Source organism: Thalassophryne amazonica, chromosome 16, assembly GCF_902500255.1.
Source record: "Thalassophryne amazonica chromosome 16, fThaAma1.1, whole genome shotgun sequence".
Taxonomy (NCBI): domain Eukaryota; kingdom Metazoa; phylum Chordata; class Actinopteri; order Batrachoidiformes; family Batrachoididae; genus Thalassophryne; species Thalassophryne amazonica.
In genome coordinates this window covers 65583532-65606984 of record NC_047118.1, presented here as the reverse complement: position 1 = coordinate 65606984, position 23453 = coordinate 65583532, and the positions used below count along the sequence as shown (strand labels likewise).

Below are 23453 nucleotides of genomic sequence, written 5' to 3'. Positions count from 1 at the left end.
TCTGCCATCTGCCCTGGACAGTGTGAACCGGGATTCATCCGTGAAGAGAACACCTCTCCAATGTGCCAAACGCCAGCAAATGTGAGCATTTGTCCACTCAAGTCGGTTATGACGACGAACTGGAGTCAGGTTGAGACCCCGATGAGGACGACGAGAATGCAGATGAGCTTCCCTGAGACGGTTTCTGACAGTTTGTGCAGAAATTCTTTGGTTATGCAAACCGATTGTTTCAGCAGCTGTCCGAGTGGCTGGTCTCAGACGATCTTGGAGGTGAACATGCTGGATGTGGTGGTCCTGGGCTGGTGTGGTTACACGTGGTCTGCGGTTGTGAGGCTGGTTGGATGTACTGCCAAATTCTCTGAAATGCCTTTGGAGACGGCTTATGGTAGAGAAATGAACATTCAATACACGAGCAACAGCTCTGGTTGACATTCCTGCTGTCGGCATGCCAATTGCACGCTCCCTCAAATCTTGCGACATCTGTGGCATTGTGCTGTGTGATAAAACTGCACCTTTCAGAGTGGCCTTTTATTGTGGACAGTTTAAGGCACACCTGTGCACTAATTATGGTGTCTAATCAGTATCTTGGTATGGCACACCTGTGAGGTGGGATGGATTATCTCAACAAAGGAGAAGTGCTCACTATCACAGATTTAGACTGGTTTGTGAACAATATTTGAGGGAAATGGTGATATTGTGTATGTGGAAAAAGTTTTAGATCTTTGAGTTCGTCTCATACAAAATGGGAGCAAAACCAAAAGTGTTGCGTTTATATTTTTGTTGAGTGTATTATTTGCCTGAGATAAAATCAGTAATGCCATTATCAGAAACAAGTCAGGTGGGTTTAGTTCATTGTCATATTTTGGCCTTTCAGTTTCGACAACTACTCTGCCAATGTCATGGTGGATGGGAAGCCAGTAAACCTGGGTCTTTGGGATACTGCAGGACAAGAAGACTATGACAGACTCCGCCCACTTTCCTATCCACAAACGGTAACTTAATGCACTGTACATTCTTACACTTATGTCAAATCAATTTTATTTATATAGCGCCAAATCACAACAAACATTTGCCCCAAGGCGCTTTATATTGTAAGCCAAAAGCCATACAATAATTACAGAAAAACCCCAACGGTCAAAACGACCCCCTGTGACCAAGCACTTGGTGACAGTGGGAAGGAAAAACTCCCTTTTAACAGGAAGAAACCTTCAGCAGAACCAGGCTCAGGGAGGGGCAGTCTTCTGCTGGGACTGGTTGGGGCTGAGGGGAGAGAATCAGGAAAAAGACATCCTGTGGAAGAGAACAGAGATCAGTCACTAATGATTAAATGCAGAGTGGTGCATACAGAGCAAAAAGAAAGAAACACTCAGTGCATCATGGGAACCCCCCAGCAGTCTAAGTCTATAGCAGCATAACTACATGATGGTTCAGGGTCACCTGATCCAGCCCTAACTATAAGCTTTAGCAAAAAGGAAAGTTTTAAGCCTAATCTTAAAAGTAGAGAGGGTGTCTGTCTCCCTGATCCGAATTGGGAGCTGGTTCCACAGGAGAGGAGCCTGAAAGCTGAAGGCTCTGCCTCCCATTCTACTCTTAAAAACCCTAGGAACTACAAGTAAGCCTGCAATCTGAGAGCGAAGCGCTCTATTGGGGTGATATGGTACTATGAGGTCCCTAAGATAAGATGGGACCTGATTATTCAAAACCTTATAAGTAAGAAGAAGAATTTTAAATTCTATTCTAGAATTAACAGGAAGCCAATGAAGAGAGGCCAATATGGGTGAAATATGCTCTCTCCTTCTAGTCCAGTAGTCTAGTCTAGTTCAGTACTCTAGCTGCAGCATTTTGAATTAACTGAAGTCTTTTCAGGGAACTTTTAGGACAACCTGATAATAATGAATTACAGTAGTCCAGCCTAGAGGAAATAAATGCATGAATTAGTTTTTCAGCATCACTCTGAGACAAGACCTTTCTAATTTTAGAGATATTGCGCAAATGCAAAAAAGCAGTCCTACATATTTGCTTAATATGCGCATTGAAGGACATATCCTGATCAAAAATGACTCCAAGATTTCTCACAGTATTACTAGAGGTCAGGGAAATGCCATCCAGAGTAAGGATCTGGTTAGACACCATGTTTCTAAGATTTGTGGGGCCAAATACAATAACTTCAGTTTTATCTGAATTTAAAAGCAGAAAATTAGAGGTCATCCATGTCTTTATGTCTGTAAGATATTCCTGCAGTTTAACTAATTGGTGTGTCCTCTGGCTTCATGGATAGATAAAGCTGGGTATCATCTGCGTAACAATGAAAATTTAAGCAATGCTTTCTAATAATACTGCCTAAGGGAAGCATGTATAAAGTGAATAAAATTGGTCCTAGCACAGAACCTTGTGGAACTCCATAATTAACTTTAGTCTGTGAAGAAGACTCCCCATTTACATGAACAAATTGTAATCTATTAGATAAATATGATTCAAATCACCGCAGCGCAGTGCCTTTAATACCTATGGCATGCTCTAATCTCTGTAATAAAATTTTATGGTCAACAGTATCAAAAGCAGCACTAAGGTCTAACAGGACAAGCACAGAGATGAGTCCACTGTCTGAGGCCATAAGATCATTTGTAACCTTCACTAATGCTGTTTCTGTACTATGATGAATTCTAAAACCAGACTGAAACTCTTCAAATAGACCATTCCTCTGCAGATGATCAGTTAGCTGTTTTACAACTACCCTTTCAAGAATTTTTGAGAGAAGAGGAAGGTTGGAGATTGGCCTATAATTAACTAAGATAGCTGGGTCAAGTGATGGCTTTTTAAGTAATGGTTTAATTACTGCCACCTTAAAAGCCTGTGGTACATAGCCAACTAATAAAGATAGATTGATCATATTTAAGATCGAAGCATTAATTAATGGTAGGGCTTCCTTGAGCAGCCTGGTAGGAATGGGGTCTAATAGACATGTTGATGGTTTGGAGGAAGTAACTAATGAAAATAACTCAGACAGAACAATCGGAGAGAAAGAGTCTAACCAAATACCAGCATTACTGAAAGCAGCCAAAGATAACGATATGTCTTTGGGATGGTTATGAGTAATTTTTCTCTAATAGTTAAAATTTTATTTGCAAAGAAAGTCATGAAGTCATTACTAGTTAAAGGAATACTCGGCTCAATAGAGCTCTGACTCTTTGTCAGCCTGGCTACAGTGCTGAAAAGAAACCTGGGGTTGTTCTTATTTTCTTCAATTAGTGATGATTAGTAAGATGTCCTAGCTTTACGGAGGGCTTTTTTTTATAGAGCAACAGACTCTTTTTCCAGGCTAAGTGAAGATCTTCTAAATTAGTGAGACGCCATTTCCTCTCCAACTTATAGGTTATCTGGGTTATACCATGGAGTCAGGCACTTCTGATTTAAGGCTGTCTTTTTCAGAGGAGCTACAGCATCCAAAGTTGTGCTTAATGAGGATGTAAAACTATTGACGAGATAATCTATCTCACCCACAGAGTTTAGGTAGTTACTCTGCACTGTGTTGGTATATGGCATTGGAGAACATAACAAAGAAGGAATCATATCCTTAAACCTAGTTACAGCGCTTTCCGAAAGACTTCTACTGTAATGAAACTTATTCCCCACTGCTGGGTAGTCCATTAAAGTAAATGTAAATGTTATTAAGAAGTGATCAGACAGAAGGGGGTTTTCAGGGAATACTGTTAAGTCTTCAATTTCCATACCATAAGTCAGAACAAGATCTAAAGTATGGTTAAAGTGGTGGGTGGACTCATTTACATTTTGAGTGAAGCCAATTGAGTCTAATAATAGATTAAATGCAGTGTTGAGGCTGTCATTCTCAGCATCTATGTGGATGTTAAAATCGCCTACTATAATTATCTTATCTGAGCTAAGCACTAAGTCAGACAAAAGGTCTGAAAATTCACAGAGAAACTCACAGTAACGACCAGATGGACTATAGATAACAACAAATAAAACTGGTTTTTGGGACTTCCAATTTGGATGGACAAGACTAAGAGTCAAGCTTTCAAATGAATTAAAGCTCTGTCTGGGTTTTTGATTAATAAGCTGGAGTGGAATAATGCTGCCAATCCTCCCCCTCGGCCCATGCTACGAGCATTCTGACAGTGTGATTCGGGGGTGTTGACTCATTTAAACTAACATATTCATCCTGCTGTAACCAGGTTTCTGTAAGGCAAAATAAATCAATATGTTGATCAATTATTATATCATTTACTAACAGGGACTTAGAAGAGAGAGACCTAATGTTTAATAAACCACATTTAACTGTTTTAGTCTGTGGTGCAATTGAAGGTGCTATATTATTTTTTCTTTTTGAATTTTTATGCTTAAATAGATTTTTACTGGTTGTTGGTGGTCTGGGAGCAGGCACCGTCTCTATGGGGATGGGGTATTGGGGGGATGGCAAGGGGAGAGAAGCTGCAGAGAGGCGTGTAAGACTACAATTCTGCTTCCTGGTCCCAACCCTGGATAGTCACGGTTTGGAGGGTTTAATAAAATTGGCCAGATTTCTCTGGCCAATGTGTCATGTTATGTGTCATTCTCTTTGATGTGTGATTTGTCCCATAAAGGATCTTTTCAAGTGTGGAAACTATAAGACCTGATAAGCTGACAGGAGAAGAAAAACAAAATCACACCTTTGTGCAGTATAAATATGGGAGTGTTCTGTGCTGTTGCCACAAGGAAGTGATTGTTTCTGCCTCTGATTATATTGTTTTTTCTTTCTTTCTTTCTACCAGGATGTGTTTCTCATCTGTTTTTCTCTTGTGAGTCCTGCCTCCTTTGAAAATGTCCGTGCCAAGGTGAGTTGGTGTAGCACCGACACAGTGAAGAATAAAGATTGACACTGAGACGTCAGTGTGCATCAGTTTTTCTAAAGGCCTCACGTCCAACTGTTATTGGTTCTCAGTGGATATAAATACAAATAAGTGTGTTGGTTTTTACCTTTTGTTTAGTCTTTACGGATAACATTTTGTTGTGCAGCACCAGAAGAGGGGAAGTGAACAGAATAGAGAAGAAAAACAGAAAACTGAAGATTAAAAGGAAGATCAGGATTCAGAAGTTAGCTTACAGTCTTGAAAAATATTACGCAGTGCTAAAATAACCACAGCCGTATGCACATAAAAAAAGGAAACAGAATGTGATCTTTTGACCTCTTAATATAGGTCAAGGTTAGCCATAAGCAACAAGGTAAGTTTTAAAATACAGTTAGTCATTTTATTCAGTCAGTTAAGGGAAGAGGAACTCAACTGTTTTATTTGTTATTAATGTGAATTTTAGTTCACATGTTTAGCCTATCTTCTAGGCCATTGTTTTTCTAGTCCTAATTTTGGTGCTAGATTTGTTGTTGTGTGTACATATCTATAGGTATACAGTTGCTATTTACATTAATTATTAAGTTCTTGTGGTCTTCTTTATAATTTGCACTAGTTTAATTGGTATCCCAGTGCAAACTATCTATATTATAATAGCCAAGTGGCCCCTGTGTGTGTATGGCTTCAACTGCAGAGAAACTAGGGAGAGCTGACATTTGTTGTTTAGTATGCTTATGTATTTTGGGTCAAGGATGAATGCTGCAAAATGGACTAATATTTTTGGAGAAATTAGTGATATTAGCTAACAGCAGTGAACAGAGGATGTTGTATTGCAATGAACAATGGGAGATCGCGTTTTGGGGTTTAAACTGTTGCTATTGTGGTTCATGTTAGTTTAACAGTGTTGTTAGTGTTACTGATTTGTGTTTTTGTAGTTCATTTGGTTTAGTCAGTTTAGTTAAGTGTCATGTTGCCATTACCATGAGTGAGAAGTGTAGTGCATTTGATGACTGCCACCATCTCTGTTTGTGCTTGTGCAAAAATAAAAGCACCTGTTTGCTGCAGAATGGAGAAAAGACAAAAAGCTCTGTGTGCCTGCATGCATGTGTTTAACTTCAATCACAGACAAACTGTGGAGAGTTTGACATTTGCAGTTTGCATGTGTGCAAAACCTCCATTTGTATACTGATTTCCGTCAAAATTTGTTTCCATGTTCAGTTTATATTGTCGTATAAAACCGTGAACTTAAAAAATATATATCTTTTTTATGGCTTTATTTTGACATGAAATGCATTCCTCTCAAAACGTGCGTCCCTGTGAGTAAATCAGACTTACCCCTTCTCTTCTTCTACGGCATTTAATGGCAGCCGCCACCATTATTGTTGCACTGCTGCCACCTGCTGCATCAGTCCATTATACCAGTACTCATTCCTCTCGATAAGTCCAGTGCCTTTCAAGTATTTAATACGCCAACACTTCCCCCTATCACTTGACCTTATGGCTAAAATACTTACTACAGAAACTTCTTCAGGCCTTACAATTTTTTCTTTAAGTTTTAATCTTTAATAATGACTAGATATATTTTGTAAAAAATAATATTATGAGGTAAAATTAAAGCACTGTGCTAAATACTGTACAGGTATATTTATTGGTTATGATTTTTATTATTTATATTATAACTGGTGGTATTTGAAAGTACTGCATTCTAGTGATGGCATTTCACAACACTTTATTTAAAATTCAATTGAGTCTGGTGGTCGAATTTGGCATTAATATGTGGCCTTGATCTGGGGATGGTCTTTTTTTTTAACTATTGCATCAGTTTTAAATTACTTAAAAGTGGCAAAAGACTTTTCATTGATAATACTTATGTCTTTAAGTGTATTATTTACTAAAAGCCAAAGTGGTGTAATTATTGATTTGTTTTATAACACACACTTCGAATTTGATAAATGTAGAATTAAAACAATGAAAGCAAAATTACAGTCAGTCCTTTTGTGCAAACTTACAAACAATACATAAAAGATAGTGGGAAAAAAATTAATGAAATCAAGACTTGAGCCATATTTTGTTCCAGAAATAGTCAAATACCACTGTGTTTTAAACCAAGAAAAACTGACCAAAGTGCTCTCAGAATGCACCAAATTGCACAATTGTTTCAAAATTTCTAGGTTGGCATGCCCCCGGACCCCCCGCTTGGCCGTCCACTCACAGAAAATGTTGTCAAAATTTTCAGTTGCTTGCACCCATGTGTTTGGTATGCTTATGGTTTGGTATGCTTTGGGTCAAGGATGAATGCCACCAAAACCACCAAAGAGATTAGAGCATGCCATAGGTATTAAAGGCACTGCGCTGCGGTGGTTTGAATCATATTTATCTAATAGATTACAATTTGTTCATGTAAATGGGGAATCTTCTTCACAGACTAAGGTTAATTATGGAGTTCCACAAGGTTCTGTGCTAGGACCAATTTTATTCACTTTATACATGCTTCCCTTAGGCAGTATTATTAGACGGCATTGCTTAAATTTTCATTGTTACGCAGATGATACCCAGCTTTATCTATCCATGAAGCCAGAGGACACACACCAATTAGCTAAACTGCAGGATTGTCTTACAGACATAAAGACATGGATGACCTCTAATTTCCTGCTTTTAAACTCAGATAAAACTGAAGTTATTGTACTTGGCCCCACAAATCTTAGAAACATGGTGTCTAACCAGATCCTTACTCTGGATGGCATTACCCTGACCTCTAGTAATACTGTGAGAAATCTTGGAGTCATTTTTGATCAGGATATATCATTCAAAGCGCATATTAAACAAATATGTAGGACTGCTTTTTTGCATTTACGCAATATCTCTAAAATTAGAACGGTCTTGTCTCAGAGTGATGCTGAAAAACTAATTCATGCATTTATTTCCTCTAGGCTGGACTATTGTAATTCATTATTATCAGGTTGTCCTAAAAGTTCCCTAAAAAGCCTTCAGTTAATTCAAAATGCTGCAGCTAGAGTACTGACGGGGACTAGAAGGAGAGAGCATATCTCACCCATATTGGCCTCTCTTCATTGGCTTCCTGTTAATTCTAGACTAGAATTTAAAATTCTTCTTCTTACTTATAAGGTTTTGAATAATCAGGTCCCATCTTATCTTAGGGACTTCATAGTACCATATCACCCCAATAGGGCGCTTCGCTCTCAGACTGCAGGCTTACTTGTAGTTCCTAGGGTTTGTAAGAGTAGAATGGGAGGCAGAGCCTTCAGCTTTCAGGCTCCTCTCCTGTGGAACCAGCTCCCAATTCGGATCAGGGAGACAGACACCCTCTCTACTTTTAAGATTAGGCTTAAAACTTTCCTTTTTGCTAAAGCTTATAGTTAGGGCTGGATCAGGTGACCCTGAACCATCCCTTAGTTATGCTGCTATAGACGTAGACTGCTGGGGGGTTCCCATGATGCACTGTTTCTTTCTCTTTTTGCTCTGTATGCACCACTCTGCATTTAATCATTAGTGATTGATCTCTGCTCCCCTCCACAGCATGTCTTTTTCTTGGTTCTCTCCCTCAGCCCCAACCAGTCCCAGCAGAAGACTGCCCCTCCCTGAGCCTGGTTCTGCTGGAGGTTTCTTCCTGTTAAAAGGGAGTTTTTCCTTCCCACTGTCGCCAAGTGCTTGCTCACAGGGGGTCGTTTTGACCGTTGGGGTTTTTACGTAATTATTGTATGGCCTTGCCTTACAATATAAAGCGCCTTGGGGCAACTGTTTGTTGTGATTTGGCGCTATATAAATAAAATTGATGATGATGAAAACGGAACATTGACAGGAATAATATTTTTGGAGGAACTACGGATATTAACTAACAACACTGAACAATGGACATTGATAATTACAAACTGGACTCATGCCATTCCAGCAGGGGACGCTAAATCATCTATATATTAAAAGCGTGTGTGCATGATTTTATTTAGCAAGTTCATTGTTAACTAGGACTGCAAGCAGTTATATATGGGCCCTCGTGTCCGCGCCACCGCCTCCTTGGGCCAGAGCGATTTCTGTTCAGGGGCCAACCCTGATCACAGATGTGAAGTTTCAAGTCAATCAGAGAAAGCATGAAGAGTTATCATGACTTGATGTTGCATGGCGAAGGGTCAAAATAGCGGCGCCATAGCACCCACACCCTTTGACATAGAAAAAAGCTTTTGAAAACTTTTGATCAGTATACTCTGGATGATCTGAAAGAAATTTAAAGTGCATTGGACAAAATCCCTAGGAGTTTGTTCAAATGCAACGTGTGGAAATCATGCCATAATGACACGAAAATTCAAAATGGCCGACTTCCTGTTTGGAGTAGACCAGTGGTGCAAGAGACTTTTTGTACGTCTATGCAAGTCACACGTTTACCTTTTTTCTTCTCCCTACTCAAAAAAAAAAAAAAAAAAAAAAAACGTCTATGGGGAGGGGTTTTTGAAAGTTACAAGGGGGCGCTATAGAAGCATTTTGTCCCACCCATGGGCAGCGTCCCTATCAGATCTAAGAGGTTGTTCTTCTTGACCTGTGTATCAATTTTCATGATCAATCAATCAATCAATCAATCAATTTTTTTATATAGCGCCAAATCACAACAAACAGTTGCCCCAAGGCGCTTTATATTGTAAGGCAAGGCCATACAATAATTATGTAAAACCCCAACGGTCAAAACGACCCCCTGTGAGCAAGCACTTGGCTACAGTGGGAAGGAAAAACTCCCTTTTAACAGGAAGAAACCTCCAGCAGAACCAGGCTCAGGGAGGGGCAGTCTTCTGCTGGGACTGGTTGGGGCTGAGGGAGAGAACCAGGAAAAAGACATGCTGTGGAGGGGAGCAGAGATCGATCACTAATGATTAAATGCAGAGTGGTGCATACAGAGCAAAAAGAGAAAGAAACAGTGCATCATGGGCACCCCCCAGCAGTCTACGTCTATAGCAGCATAACTAAGGGATGGTTCAGGGTCACCTGATCCAGCCCTAACTATAAGCTTTAGCAAAAAGGAAAGTTTTAAGCCTAATCTTAAAAATGATGATATGACATAATTAAAGCCTTCAAAAGGAAGAACGTAATTTCATGGCGAAGGGTCAATATTCGACATGCCGCCACACAGACAGAATTCTTTGCCAAGAATGGCAAAGAATTCCACCTACAAAGCTTCAACAGTTAGTGTCCTCAGTTCCCATACGCTTATTGAGTGTTGTTAGAAGGAAAGGTGATGTAACACAGTGGTAAACATACCACTGTCCCAGCGTTTTTGAAACGTGTTGCAGGCATCCATTTCAAAATGAGCAAATATTTGCACAAAAACAATAAAGTCTGTCAGTTTGAACATTAAATATCTTGTCTTTGTGGTGTATTCAATTGAATATAGGTTGAAGAGGATTTGCAAATCATTGTATTCTGTTTTTATTTACATTTTACACAATGCCCCAACTTCATTGGAATTGGGGTTGTATCTGTGTTCAATCAAGCCCTCTGTTTTGTCATGTGATAATTTCACAAGGACCACAATGGAAATAATCATTTATGCTTTATTGTGTTATCTGTGTATCATTGATATATTCACCTCTGTATGTTTATATTGATGTTGCAGAATAAACTCAGTCGATCAATCCATCAATCATAAGCAATATTTTATTTACCTTTTAACGGCGTTTGCAGGAGGGCGTGCATGTGTGCAAACATGAGCTTTTGAAAAGACCGGAAGTTACATTTGACCGCATGTGATGTACGTGCACGCTGATGTCCACGAGATGTCTTGTAAGCAAAGATGTTATATATGAGAACTAGAGGCCGCACTTGCACTGAGCCGTGTCCCGGCAAGGAGGCATGATCGCCATTTTAATTCCGGGCAAGTTAGTGATTTGTGTGCATAGAAGTTCAATTGGTCTCATCAAGAAACACGTGGAATATGCCAGAAAGCTGCACATGTTGGCAAAGCCACAAACGGAGGAACAAGGGAGACAATATTTCCTTCCATAAGTAAGTGGTTTTGGTTATTCTTGTCACTTTGTCCTTGATATTTGGATGATAAACAGCTGTATGTCTCCTTCCATACCTGTGTCGCCCGATGACACGGACCATTAACTCTTCACTTAGGTCTAGCTGATATTTTCCACTGCTAGACCAATGTCTAGTTAAAATACTTGTCGTTAGTGATTAAAATTGTTCGACAAGATGAGGGATTTTTTTAAATTTGCACCTTAAAATAATGAGATTAAAATGACCCGCGCTGTGCCGCTCACAGTCACACCCACACATAGAGATGTGTACCCACACCACTGACTTCATGATTGAAACTCGGTCAATAAAGAATAATTGTGTTATATATATATAGTGATGGTTTTAGGAGCCGCGCTGCGTTGAACACAGCAGCAGCTGCAACAGGACACCTCAACTCAGCAGCTTGAACAGTGCTGATCTGTGTAACTTTCAACACTAATATTTGGGAATGTGTTTCTGTGTCAGAGTGTTTAATACTTTCCTGACATAATTTAATGTAAATTAATTTTACTGGCTCGATATCCAGGTCAAAATCGCATTTTAACATGTATTTTGCGAGCATTTTTCTGAGTGTGTTCAGTCGCGAATCCCCATTGAAAATGCATTAACATCTGGTAACTTCATCAATATTTTTGCCCGGTTAGGAGAGGTCATGTCGCTGTCCATGAAGGGACGTTTTCGTTTAGTGTGCAACATTGGGAGTGCGCCCTCTAGTACTATATATAACATTTTTGCTTGTAAGTCACTCCAGAGGTGCTATCGGGTTACAAAAAACCCCCACAGCATTTTCAGTTTTACAAGTGTTTATGTCTTGCTTGCTTTTACATAATATATGAGAAGCATGTTAGATTTACACAGAAACACAGCTGTTTCGGCGCAGATTCCGCTATGTTGGATTAGCAGCCAGAGAGACGAAAGACCAGCCAGTGGCGTCACGGTGACTCTCTGCTGTGACTGGCTGTCACCATGTCCTTCCCAGAAAAGCGTATTTGCGTGATTCATGCCATCGGCTGTATGAGTATACAGATAGGAAACAATGTGACCTTTTGGCCTCTTAAAATAGGTCAAGGTTAGCCATCTTTGAACTTGTCCCAAGAATGTTCCCTGTTAATTTGAAGACCCTGACAGTAACAGGACTAGACTTATGCTGAGCACAGACAGACAGATACACGGATGGACGCAATGTCTCTGCAATACCCGATGGCCATATTTTGGCTTCGGGTAAAAAGGGAATAGTTTGACATCAGGATGGGAATTAAGAATCAGCTCCAAATTTTTCAAGCCGTTGGAATTGAATGGCTCAGACGTTATCCATTTCGCTTCTCAGTGAAGGCATGTTTTTCTGACAGCTCTACGTTGCACAAATGCATGCATGCTGAAAACCTGTGTAAGCCGACAGTTTTCCACATAGAAAATTAATCAAGAATTGATAAACCCATCTACCTTTACTGCATGGTGTGCACAGCTTATTATTAATTTTTTTCATTTCTATTTTTTATAATAAGCTGCTGCACTGTCTTGGTATATTATGATTTTACAGTTATTACTGTAAAGAGTCAACAATTATCTGCTCTGATATTCAGCATTTTTAAGGGTAGGTATGTCATTTTTAAAGCTGATTCGCCAGTAAGACAATTTAATTTTAAAATGCAGTACTTTGGTTCTGATACAGCTGGAGTCATGACATTCTGGTCGTTAGGAATGTCTCACCCACAGCACTACCTGATTTGTTAGATGTCACGAGATCAGCCTAACGACATTGTAGCTACTGTTCCACAAATTGTCATAGAGGAATATAGCAGAATGCAGACTTAAGCTGTGTGAAACAAAGTTTTGTGTTACTCTAAATTTTCACACGTAACACTTTTATTTACTGCAGGCAAATATGTTTCAGATATCTGTTATCATCATATCAGTCAACCTATTATTATTATTATTATCTAAATTCAAAATTAAAGGTACTTTTTTTTTTTTTAGTGAGACATTTTACTGAAAGCTGTTTTCTTTATTTTTATGGCTACAATGTAAATTGTATTTTAATTTTTAAGCTATCAGTATCGACCCCTCAAAAAAAGTCTTATCACTCTGGCTCTTCTGCCAGGGGCAAAAGTAAGATGGAACACAGATATTTAGTCCTTTGCAGCAAGAACGCACCTCTGAAGAGAGCAACTTTTCACCCCTGTTTAGAATCGGAGAGGAAAGAAAAGAGGAACTTCCAGCAACAAGATCTGCTTTGTGTCTGTCTCTGGTTACTTTTGCATTTTTAAAGAGCTGGATTCACGACACCAAACGGAGATGCGTTTTGGAGTGCACGAATGGTGTGTTATTCTGACTTCTGCATTAGCACCTGCACACAAATGCGCATCCTGTGCAGAATCAGGGTGAGGAAGGCAAAAAAAAAAACTTTGTGATGCCGCTGATCTTCTGCTTGTGCTCGTCAGAATCAGCGGGAGGCCCGACAGAATCACCGCAAAGCTGCCGCTGGTACACGAGCCCTTTCAGTTTTCAAATGAATTTCTCCCCGTCTTGGTTCTAGACCAGTTTCATTGAAGAGGCCTGGTTGGGGTCAGGGTTTGTCAGAGGGACACATTCAACCCAGGGCAAAAATGCAAAGATTTGAAATCTTATTTGATTTATTTTTATTTTCCTAAAACTAGTGATTAACCGTCGTAACGAAAGTGAATGGTTCAAAATATCAGATTTGAGATACTAAAAAAAAAAAAAAATTATAGACTGTACTGACTTGAGAAAATAATCAGCAGAAGAATTGATAATAAAAATAACTGTTAGATGCAGCCTTGGTTCTGTTTCTCAGTCCAAAATTATATAAATATGTCGGCTGCCCTACTATTACGATAACTGTATTCTGCAGTTTTGATGATTTCTTGCAAACTGATAAACAAATGAGTCAAGACCCAATGCCTTTGCCCTCCTAGACTCAATGCTCTGCTTAATACCTTATCGTTCATGGTAGATCTGAGGCATATTTTCACAAGTTTTAACTAAAGAAAATCACACAAAAAAATCACAACTGCTATTTTACAGAGTCTGTTCAAAAAACACTTCTTTATATGGCTCAATGTACCAGCTCTACTGTATTGGAGGGTCTCTGCATCCCAGTCTGTATTTTCCTGTCTATTTTAGAGAAATTTTCTCCAAAATAAATGTAAATTTGACGAATACATGAAAATAATCAACAGAATGTGCCGTCCATGACATGTTGAAGTAGATTTTAGTGCACTGGACAAACATTATCATTTATAGTAGGCTAGAGTAGCCTACAATGTCTTTAACATCTGTGACATGCTGCGTGCACACAGAGTGCGAGCCAAAAATTTTTTTTTGAGTGGCACAGTTCCTGGAAGAATCTAATCTTACTTTCATCCAAGTCTACTGCACACTCTGACTCGTGCAACAATGTACAAAAAGACAAAAGAAACTTTTGCTGCCATGTGTCCGTGTTTGTGTTATCAGCTTAACCATTGTAAAACAAAATAGCATTTTGTTTGTGTGATTAACATTTTTCTTTAAGTGGAGACTGTCACATTCTCTTACTGCAGCGCTCTCTGTCTCATCACTCCCTCTGACTGAAACATTCTCTCTGCTGCAGCCAGGCAAAACAAAACAAAAAAAATCTAGGTAAACTCCTGTGGCAAAGCAAAGCATGGTTCTTTGCAGTGATGAGACTGCTGGAAACAGAACCTAACTCCAGTGGACCTTACATGCCATTCAGTCCATGTCCCTGGGATGCTACACATCTGTGAAATCTGTCATTTTTATATTCGTTGCATTTTTTTGTATAGGGGCAGCTTTAAATTGACCCCTTGGATGGAACAACTGCAAGGGGTTGTCAGGATATTTGTTGTTGCTGGTCAAAGAATTAAGGCAAGGCTGAAAGGTCGGGCTTAGAATAGAGTGGTTCAGACAACAGTGCAGTGGGGGGGTTAAGACATGGGTAGTGCAGGAGAAGAAATGACAATGCTGAAATGGATATGTATAGTTACAAAGCAAGTCTGGGAATGTAGTTCGAGGTGATTTAGATGCAGTGAAAAGAGATGATAAATGTTGACGAAAGAGTGAGACTAGAAGTACAAGAGAAAGCTGAAATGGAGGTGCATGGAGTGAAGGAAAAGGTGCCGAGTGGGGAGGAGGAGTGAGACTGGAGTACATGGAGAAAGTCTGTCAGAACCATCAACCCACTGTGGCTGTGGAATAATAAGAGAAAGAAGATGATAAAGTACATGTTTATGTAAATGTGTTTTTATGTGCATGTCTGAGTGCAGTGGTACCCTGAAGTGAGGCATCATTGTCAACATACACCCATCATCCTGGTGGGCACCAAGCTGGATCTGAGAGATGACAAGGAGACCATAGAGAAGCTGAAAGAGAAGAAACTTGCTCCTATTACTTATCCCCAAGGCCTGGCCATGGCCAAAGAGATTGGTACAAACATTTTCTCTATTAACAAAGTAGATGTAAAGTTTAGAGCTGATTATTGATTATTTTCATAATTTCGGGCCTCATTTATAACTGTAGCGGACACACAAAGTGGGATCTACAAGAGGTGCATCACAATTGAAATGCATGTGATGTGATTTATCAAAAATGGACTACCCTGGAAAATGTGTATATGTACGCAAACTTCGACTTGTGCATGCAAACATTTTGTAAATGAATAAGTGAATTCAGATAGCCATTTCACTCGAAGGCACAGAAAATGTTTGTGCACACTACAGCATTGGTGGAATTTCTTATTTATCAATGCACTATTCCGGTGTCGCAGACTGAACGGTCCCCCCTAAAAATTGGTCCACCCTGCCTTCACTGCGTATGCGTCATTAGCCGCAGTTCAGGGATTATCACCTCGTTTCTGCTTAAAACTGCACTCCAGTCATCATCTATCTCAGCAACAGATATCTGAAGCTTTTGTACAACAGTCATTTCCACATAAATTCAGCATTATTTCATAATAAAGGACGGAGGAAGCGATCAGAGCGCCGCGGCTATAGGAGCTGCTAGCTGATGCGTTCGCTGTGCATCTGTCATTTCAAAGTGTCACAGGGTATTGACTCATTTCTGCTTAAAACTGACTTTAGAATGATTTAAGAGGTTTTACCTTGTCATCTGATGGTTAATAATCCCATTAATCCATTTGATCGCTTTGGGTGAAGAGACTCTTAGACAAGCGGCTGTGCTCTGAAATGATGCGTGCGCAGTGGATGCAGGGTGGGCCAATTTTTAGGGGCGGACCATTCAGTCTGCGACACCGGGCCAAGTCACTTTGTTTTCAGAAATGATAAAAATATCCTTGTTGTTGTAAATGTCTCAAAATCTTTATGTTGTCCTCAACCTGTAGACGCAAACCTTTTCGAAAAGCAAACAGATGTGTTGTCTGCCGCTAGGTTCTGTCAAGTACCTGGAGTGCTCGGCCTTGACTCAGCGTGGCCTTAAAACTGTGTTTGATGAGGCCATCCGGGCCGTACTCTGTCCTCCACCCATCAAGAAGAAGGGGAAAAAGTGCGCTCTCCTCTAAGACTTCCACTGGAATGGTTATATGGGAACAGAGCCTCTAGTGGTGACAATGGGTAAAGTCACGGGAATAACACCAATACATGCATAAAATTGATGTACTTGAGATTGTCTCCTTCCACGGGTGTAGGTGCAGCAGCTTCACTCAATTGTTCCATGAAAAATTTGATATAAGGTCAGACTTGGGTGATAGAGTCTGATGTTGTACTTGGCTTATACTGTATAGATGAGACTATGAAAAGTTACACCTTCTGAGGCCTTCAATACACTGTGGAATGTTTGCAGTTTCTTCGTCCGCGAGGTGTCCATCTTTGTTTACAGTCTTTGTTTTTAAGTAGAAGACATCTTTTTGCCAAATACTTTGTGCAAGTATCATGCCGTGTCGTAGCCTGGAAAACAAAAGACCCCTGGTTCTCATGTTGAACCTTTGTACCTTCACAGTACAGCTACAAATCTGCTGTTTATGCTCGCTCCAGTGCGTTACAGTTTAGTCTGTTCATTTACACTCTGTGATGTGAAGTAAATAATAGCATCATTAATTAAGTAGTTGACGTAAACATGTGTTTACTTCTTTTTGCCTGAAATCACTTTATTGTAATTTTTGTCTAGTGGGGCATGATTTAATGATTCCATGTGATAACGAGTGACACCTGAAGTGTAATTCAGTGACAGATCGTGACAGTGCTATTAATGCCAGACCAATCAAAACAATCCAGTATTCTGTGCGTTTGGCACCCAGTGGACTTGTCGAGTTTATGGTGTTGTTCTTTTCTCTTTAATAAGAAGTGGCTTAACTGTGTAGTTGCCCAAGAGTGCAAAGCAGAAAACTTCCAACTTTACAACCATGTAGGTATTTTGGTGACGGGAAACAAGAGCACATTTGATGCTCTGTGGGCATTTATCAGTGCAAAATGATAGATTTTTTAATAAATATATATATATATAGAATCACTACTGGCTAAGCAGCATCACTAAGAAGAGCATTTACTTTGTAGCATTAATGAAGCTACTGTTGGTTATGGTGTATTATACTGTGTAGTCCTTTTTTTGTTATAATCATGTGATGGTTTTGTATCTTCACTCACTGTATTGTCACACTAACACTATGAATTTTCTTTATTACCTCTACAGTTAACACTACTTTAAACTCCTACAAGCCTTTTTGTCTTTAATGCTGACAGCAGCATATACTGAAAAACTACCATTAGAAATGCTACAAGTAATATTTCACAAATGTATTGGAACTAGTAGATCAGGGTTGAAGTATATGTTGCTCATCCGTATCATATTCAGACATCAAGCTGTGCTTATTTCAAGCCAATGTTGTGACTCTGCAAGTTTATGAATAAAACCAGTTTTTGAAAATGCCAATAAATTCCAATAAATCACACAGAAATCTGCCTCTGTTGGATAATTAAACTCTGCCATTACTTTCAGCAGTGGCAGTATTACTGAGATTTTTTTTTGGTTTGTTTGTTTGTTTTTTTAGCCCATTGCCCCAAAACCCTGTGGAATCAACGAGTTTAGGAACAGGAAGAACCTGGCTGTGAGATCTGTGTTTGTAGATGGGAGGTCCATTGATTTGTAACAGTATTTAATGAATAAAAATTACGTCCTTGGTGGACGTAATAAAATCATTGGCGTTTATTTACTCATCTGTCTGTCTGTTAGCAGGATTACGTCAAAACTACTTCACGGATTTGAGGATATTTGCACCACAGATAGATATTAGACCATGGAAGACTCCATTAAAATTTGGAGGTGATCTGGATCCAGATTTATATAGGCTTTTAAGGATTACGTCAAAACGACTTCACAGATTCTCACCAAATTTGCACCACAGATGGCTATTAGGGCATGGAAGACTCCACTGTATTTTGGAGGTGATCTGGATTCTGGATCAGGATTTCAATTTGACCACTTCATGTTATTGGATTACGTCAAATCTACTTAACGGATTTTCACCACACATTGGTGTTTCTCCTTCGAAGACTATGAAATTTTGGAGGTGATCTGGATCCGGATTCTGGATCAAGATTTCACATTGTAGACTTTAAAGGATTATGTCAAACTACTTCACGGATACGACATCACAATGTAAAACCAAGATCAGGAAGACACTATTTTGTTTCTGCTTGTGAATTAAATATCAGTTTGCAACATCTTGATCAGTCGGACCATTCTGGACCAGTATGCAATTACTGCATTGTGTTGTGGAATCCAGATCCAGGTAAAGTCCAGGTCACAATGTCAATCACATATATTTATTTTGAGTCCTCATCAACCCTTGGCGGACATCAGAAATCTCTGATTGGTATTGGTTGTTTCTTTGTTTACGGTTGGTCAACAACAGTGGGTTCATAAAGTATTTGAACGTTGCCTCATCCTACTGCTTATTCAGTGAATGGTTGCAAGGCAACTTTGCTCAAAGACTGATCAAAGTTGCTAACATACAGCTGACTTTTATACATTTGTGATCAAAATAATAGTGTATTTTAAAAAAGTGAGTAAAACTCAAAATCCTTAAAATAGCTTTTATTTCCATACATGCAAATGCATTAGGAATACTGCACACTCTATTACAAATCAAAATATGAAGAAAAATTGGCCAAATTAGTCATAATGGGCTGTTCAAAAAATAGCCGTGTCTGCATGTTTTCTTTCTGTGAGGCTTATTACACCTCGAGAGGTGGCCCTTACTTAAGGACGACGGCAGCAAATGTACATGCTGGTTGTTGTGCACTTCTCTCTGAAAATCTGAGTAAAATGGACTGTTTCAGACACTGCTCAGAAGAACAGTGCACTTTGATTAAAAAGTGGATTGGAGAGGGGAAAACATAGAAAGAAGTGCAGAAAATGATAGGCTGCTTGGCTAAAATGGTCTCATATGCTTTAAAATGGTGAAAAAATGAAAAACTGCCTTTCAAATGGATTGAAGAATAGATCGGCTCCAGGGTGATCAGACAGGGTCTAAAGTTACCTGAGAGTACTGTTAACAATTAGAAGATGCCTATGTGAAGTCAAGCTATGGGCAAGAAGCCCCCACACAGTCTTGTTGTTTAAAAAAAATTATATTACCTCTAGAGGTTACAATTTGCCAAAGAACACATTGACTGGCCTAAAGAGAAATGGTGCAGTTTGTGGACTGATGAAGGCAAGATTGTTCTTTTTGGATCTAGGAGCTGCAGACGGTTTGTCAGACGACCCCCAAAAACTGAAGTCAAGCCACTACACTGAAAAACGGTGAAGCAAGTATCATGATGAAGTAAATATCAAATTTGATCAACTTTTCTTCATGTTTTGTTTTGGAATAGAATGTGAAGTGTTGCCAATGCATTTGCGTGTATGGAAAAAAAAAAATCTTAAGGATTTTGAGGTTTTTATTTACTCACTTTTTTAAACACTGCTGTTGTTTTGAACACTACTGTATATAAGATTGAGTTCTGGATGTGGCTTCTGGTGTAATTTAACTTTCTTTTTTAATTTAATTTAGCTTTCTTTTGTAATTTATCTTTCTTTGACCTTTTAATAATTTCCTTCAGGATTAATAAAGTTTTTTTTTATTTTATTCTTATTCTCTTATTATTTTTGGCAAAACAAAATGAGACAGTTTCCCCACACTGGAATTTCTCAAACTGGTCTTAGTATATACGTATGGTCTCCCAGTCATGTAGAATGCCAATACAGAATTTGTGGATTGTTCACTCTTTGCAGCATTTTGTAGAACACAAAGCCAAACAGGTTGGACAAAATTTTAACAGTCACCATCGTCTTGGTTAATGGCACATTTGTGATTGATCGAGCATCCTAACCTGAGTGGAATAAATATAAAATTGCCTGTCCCAAATAAATGAGGGTAGAAGGAGGCAGGGCTTTCACCATAAATTTTGCCAAATCTCGCAAACGTGTGGTGTATAGCTAGTACATTCTGAGTACTGATCCCAAGCCAGGATAAATGATTAGGTTTATGTCAGGAAGGGCATCAAGTGTAAAATGTGCCAAATCAAATTTCCATACCAGATCAGTTGAGGCCAAGGTGGAAGATTTTCAGGACTTTGCATGTGGGAGGAAGCTGGAGCACCTGGAGCAAACCCACCCACACAACCACGAGGAGAACATGCAAACTCCACACAGAAAGGCCACAGGTGGAAATCAATCCCATAACCTTCTTGCTGTGAGGTTACAGTGCTAAACACTAGGTCACCGTGCTGCCCTCCTACAGTATATAATGTAGATATATTGAAATGCAAAACCTTTATAATCCAGTTATATGAAAAGTAAATAAGCATTTATAATACAGATCAGTAATTATGTCATGAAAACACCTTTTATAGACCCGGATATGTTTTAAATTTTTATTTATAAAATTTTGTCTGAATCAAGGCCTTTAATTTTATTATTATTATTATTTAATGTGTTATGTCCGTTTAACACTTCACAAATGTAAGTTTGGGTATCTGCAGCCAGACACTTTAAACCACGCCCCTTCTCCATTAAAGGGAATCGGGTGACGTAACAGACGGACCTTCTGCTGTGTCACACTGTTATGAGTCCTCCGGCGAGCAGCAGCACAGAAAAGAAGAATGATGGTTAGGGTCCTCGTGGACTAGAAATAAATTCAATTAACGGTAGATTTGTGAACTTGTTGCATTTTCCCCCCTGACACCGACTGTTCGTCCTCGGCTTGATGGCGGCTCTGTCTTATTTAATGGACCTGTTTTTGGACTACGTCGTTCCGCCTTACGGAGTGTTTTCACAAAAACTGACGAGGACTTTGTTGACATTTTTCGATCTGGCCTGGCGGCTGAGGATCAGATTCCCCTACACCTACCTCGTCGCTTCGATGATGTTTAACGTCAGATTACAGGTAACCCAGCGAGCACTCTCCGAAATTTCAAAATTGAGTTTTGGTTGGAAACTGGGTGATAGCCGGTCGGAACGTCTGCTCACTGTGAATTACGTAAACGCTATGTCTTCTCTCTCTGTCTCTCCATGTGGCGGTAGAATCATATTCTGAATAAAACCACATTTAGATTGTGATGTTGTTATGCTGTTTACGTGTTACAGATCAAAGTATGCAAAGTGTGTTCCGCATTACATCCCTTCTGTCTTTGATGTTGCTAAATGCTTCTATGATGACAGTGTCTCTCCCTACGTAGATGTCTTAATGGGTCTCATTCACCAACCGTATGTACGCACAAATCTGGGAGTCATCGCGAACCAATTGAGAATTTGCTCAAACAATATTATACAAATAATGAATATTTATGAGTTCAATGGTATGAATATTTCAAGAGGTGAAAGATGGAACGTACCATTCAACTCGGCGATAAATATTCCTTCCATTGAATGAATGAAAAAATATTAATTATTTGTTTATATAATGGCTAAAGTAGGTCCTTGTCCTTGTCAAAATGCAAAACTTGCACTGTGCATAATTTCTCCAATCACAGCCACATAAGCCTATAACTTCTGGGTTGTCTGGGTGTCTCGGTGGCTTTTCTCCTTCGTGCACAGTCACTCAGTTTTTGAGAACTCTACTCCATGCAGATTTACCATAGAATGCCATACTGTTTGTGTTTCTTCATAACTAATGTAAATAAAGTCCAAGACATATGCAGTGGCAGATTCATCATCAGAGAGCCTCGACCACAACTACCGCAAAAGACTCCAAGCTGTCATTGATGTTAAGGGAGGCAGCACACGGTATTAATAATAGGGGTATGTAAACATTTGATCAGGGTCATTTGGGTAGTTTCTGTTGTCATTATGATTTAAAAAGAGTAAACACAGTTGTTTGACAATAAAAATCTACAATTTTGCCAGGGTATGTAAACGTTTGAGCACAACTATACATACAAAATCCCAGTAAGTGTGACTCAATAATCAGCGTACTTATTATTTTTCTGATGAGTGTCTGTTTTCACCGCGTCCTCATGTGAAGCATGTTGTTGCTTAACTCCTCCTCGTCTCTTTACAGGTCCATATTGAAATCCACTGAGTCTGCCATGCCAGCAGCTGGAATGACGTCTGGATTCAGCCCCCACAGCACTTTCAAAGCTGACACTGTATAACAATGTGAAAGAACAGGGCAGTAATTCTGTAAACTGAGGATGTGACATGGCCGGTTCTGGGCTCTGTGAACATGTCACACATAGCCAGTGCCTTTTCAAGAAACAGACGTCAGAGATGTCCTCAGACCAAACGAGGATTCCGATGCTTCAGAGCCACCTTTTGGTTTGCCGATTGAGGAACCGTTTCATCATAATCCTGAGGATGAAAGGCGGCATCTGACCCTAACCCACCGACGTAAACGATGGTGGGATGGATTCGACCCTAAACTTCCTGTGCAAACATCTCAGTGAAAAAGTGGATGTGTGTCACATTTCTGTAACTTGTAAAAAATACTGGAGTTCTGCACCGCATGACCCAAACAAGCATGTTTTTAATCGTTTGAAGGCCTTATTTGAACCTGATAACTGAACAAAAAGAGGTGTAAAACAGTTTTCCAACACTGTTGTGGACGGTACAACAAGCTTTTCACAAGTGTTCCACTGGAAATTTGTTGAATGTTCTTTTGTTTACTTTTGAAATGAAATTCAATCTCCTCACTGTCAATGCATGTTCCTGTTTGCGTTGTTGTCATCTCTTTCTCATATACTTAATTATCTGTGACTTTGCAGCACAGACAGTGCAGTGACAATTATAATTTTTTTTTTTTTTAGCTGCTTTTATTTTTATTTAATATTTTACAGCATTTGGGAAGTAATAACCTGATGAAAATCATCATTTCAAGAATCACCATTTCAAGCCACTTGTCTCAATTTATAATCCATTTTTCAGATTTCCTGAAGTGACATCACAGTTTTACATCAATATCAACATATACGTGCCATTACATAATGTGTTTTTTGGACGGGGAGGATGCCACATACATACATATGATTTGACAGGAAAAAGGAATATACAGTATATGTTTCTAAATAATTAGACTTACTCCAAATTTTATCACATTAATTACTGGAGCGTTAATAATAATAAAAATTACATTTA

The 23453-nt window shown here is 39.2% G+C and overlaps 2 protein-coding genes across 2 annotated transcripts in view; both read left to right on the top strand.

The window, feature by feature from the left end:
- Positions 1–17800, top strand: part of LOC117528788 (ras-related C3 botulinum toxin substrate 3-like) — a 33820-nt gene extending 16020 nt beyond the window's left edge. The window contains exons 3-6 of the mRNA XM_034191412.1: positions 875–992; positions 4770–4832; positions 15155–15314; positions 16274–17800. Coding sequence (XP_034047303.1) covers positions 875–992; positions 4770–4832; positions 15155–15314; positions 16274–16404 — 472 coding nt within the window. The 3' untranslated portion in view covers positions 16405–17800. The remainder of the gene's footprint in view (positions 1–874; positions 993–4769; positions 4833–15154; positions 15315–16273) is intronic.
- Positions 17801–20942: 3142 nt separating this feature from the next.
- On the top strand, positions 20943–23186 carry LOC117528789 (small integral membrane protein 10-like protein 2A). Its single transcript, XM_034191413.1, has 2 exons — positions 20943–21267; positions 22381–23186. Exons 1-2 carry the CDS (start codon positions 21088–21090, stop codon positions 22399–22401), a joined length of 201 nt encoding a protein of 66 aa, XP_034047304.1. The 5' UTR covers positions 20943–21087; the 3' UTR covers positions 22402–23186.
- Positions 23187–23453: the final 267 nt, after the last annotated feature.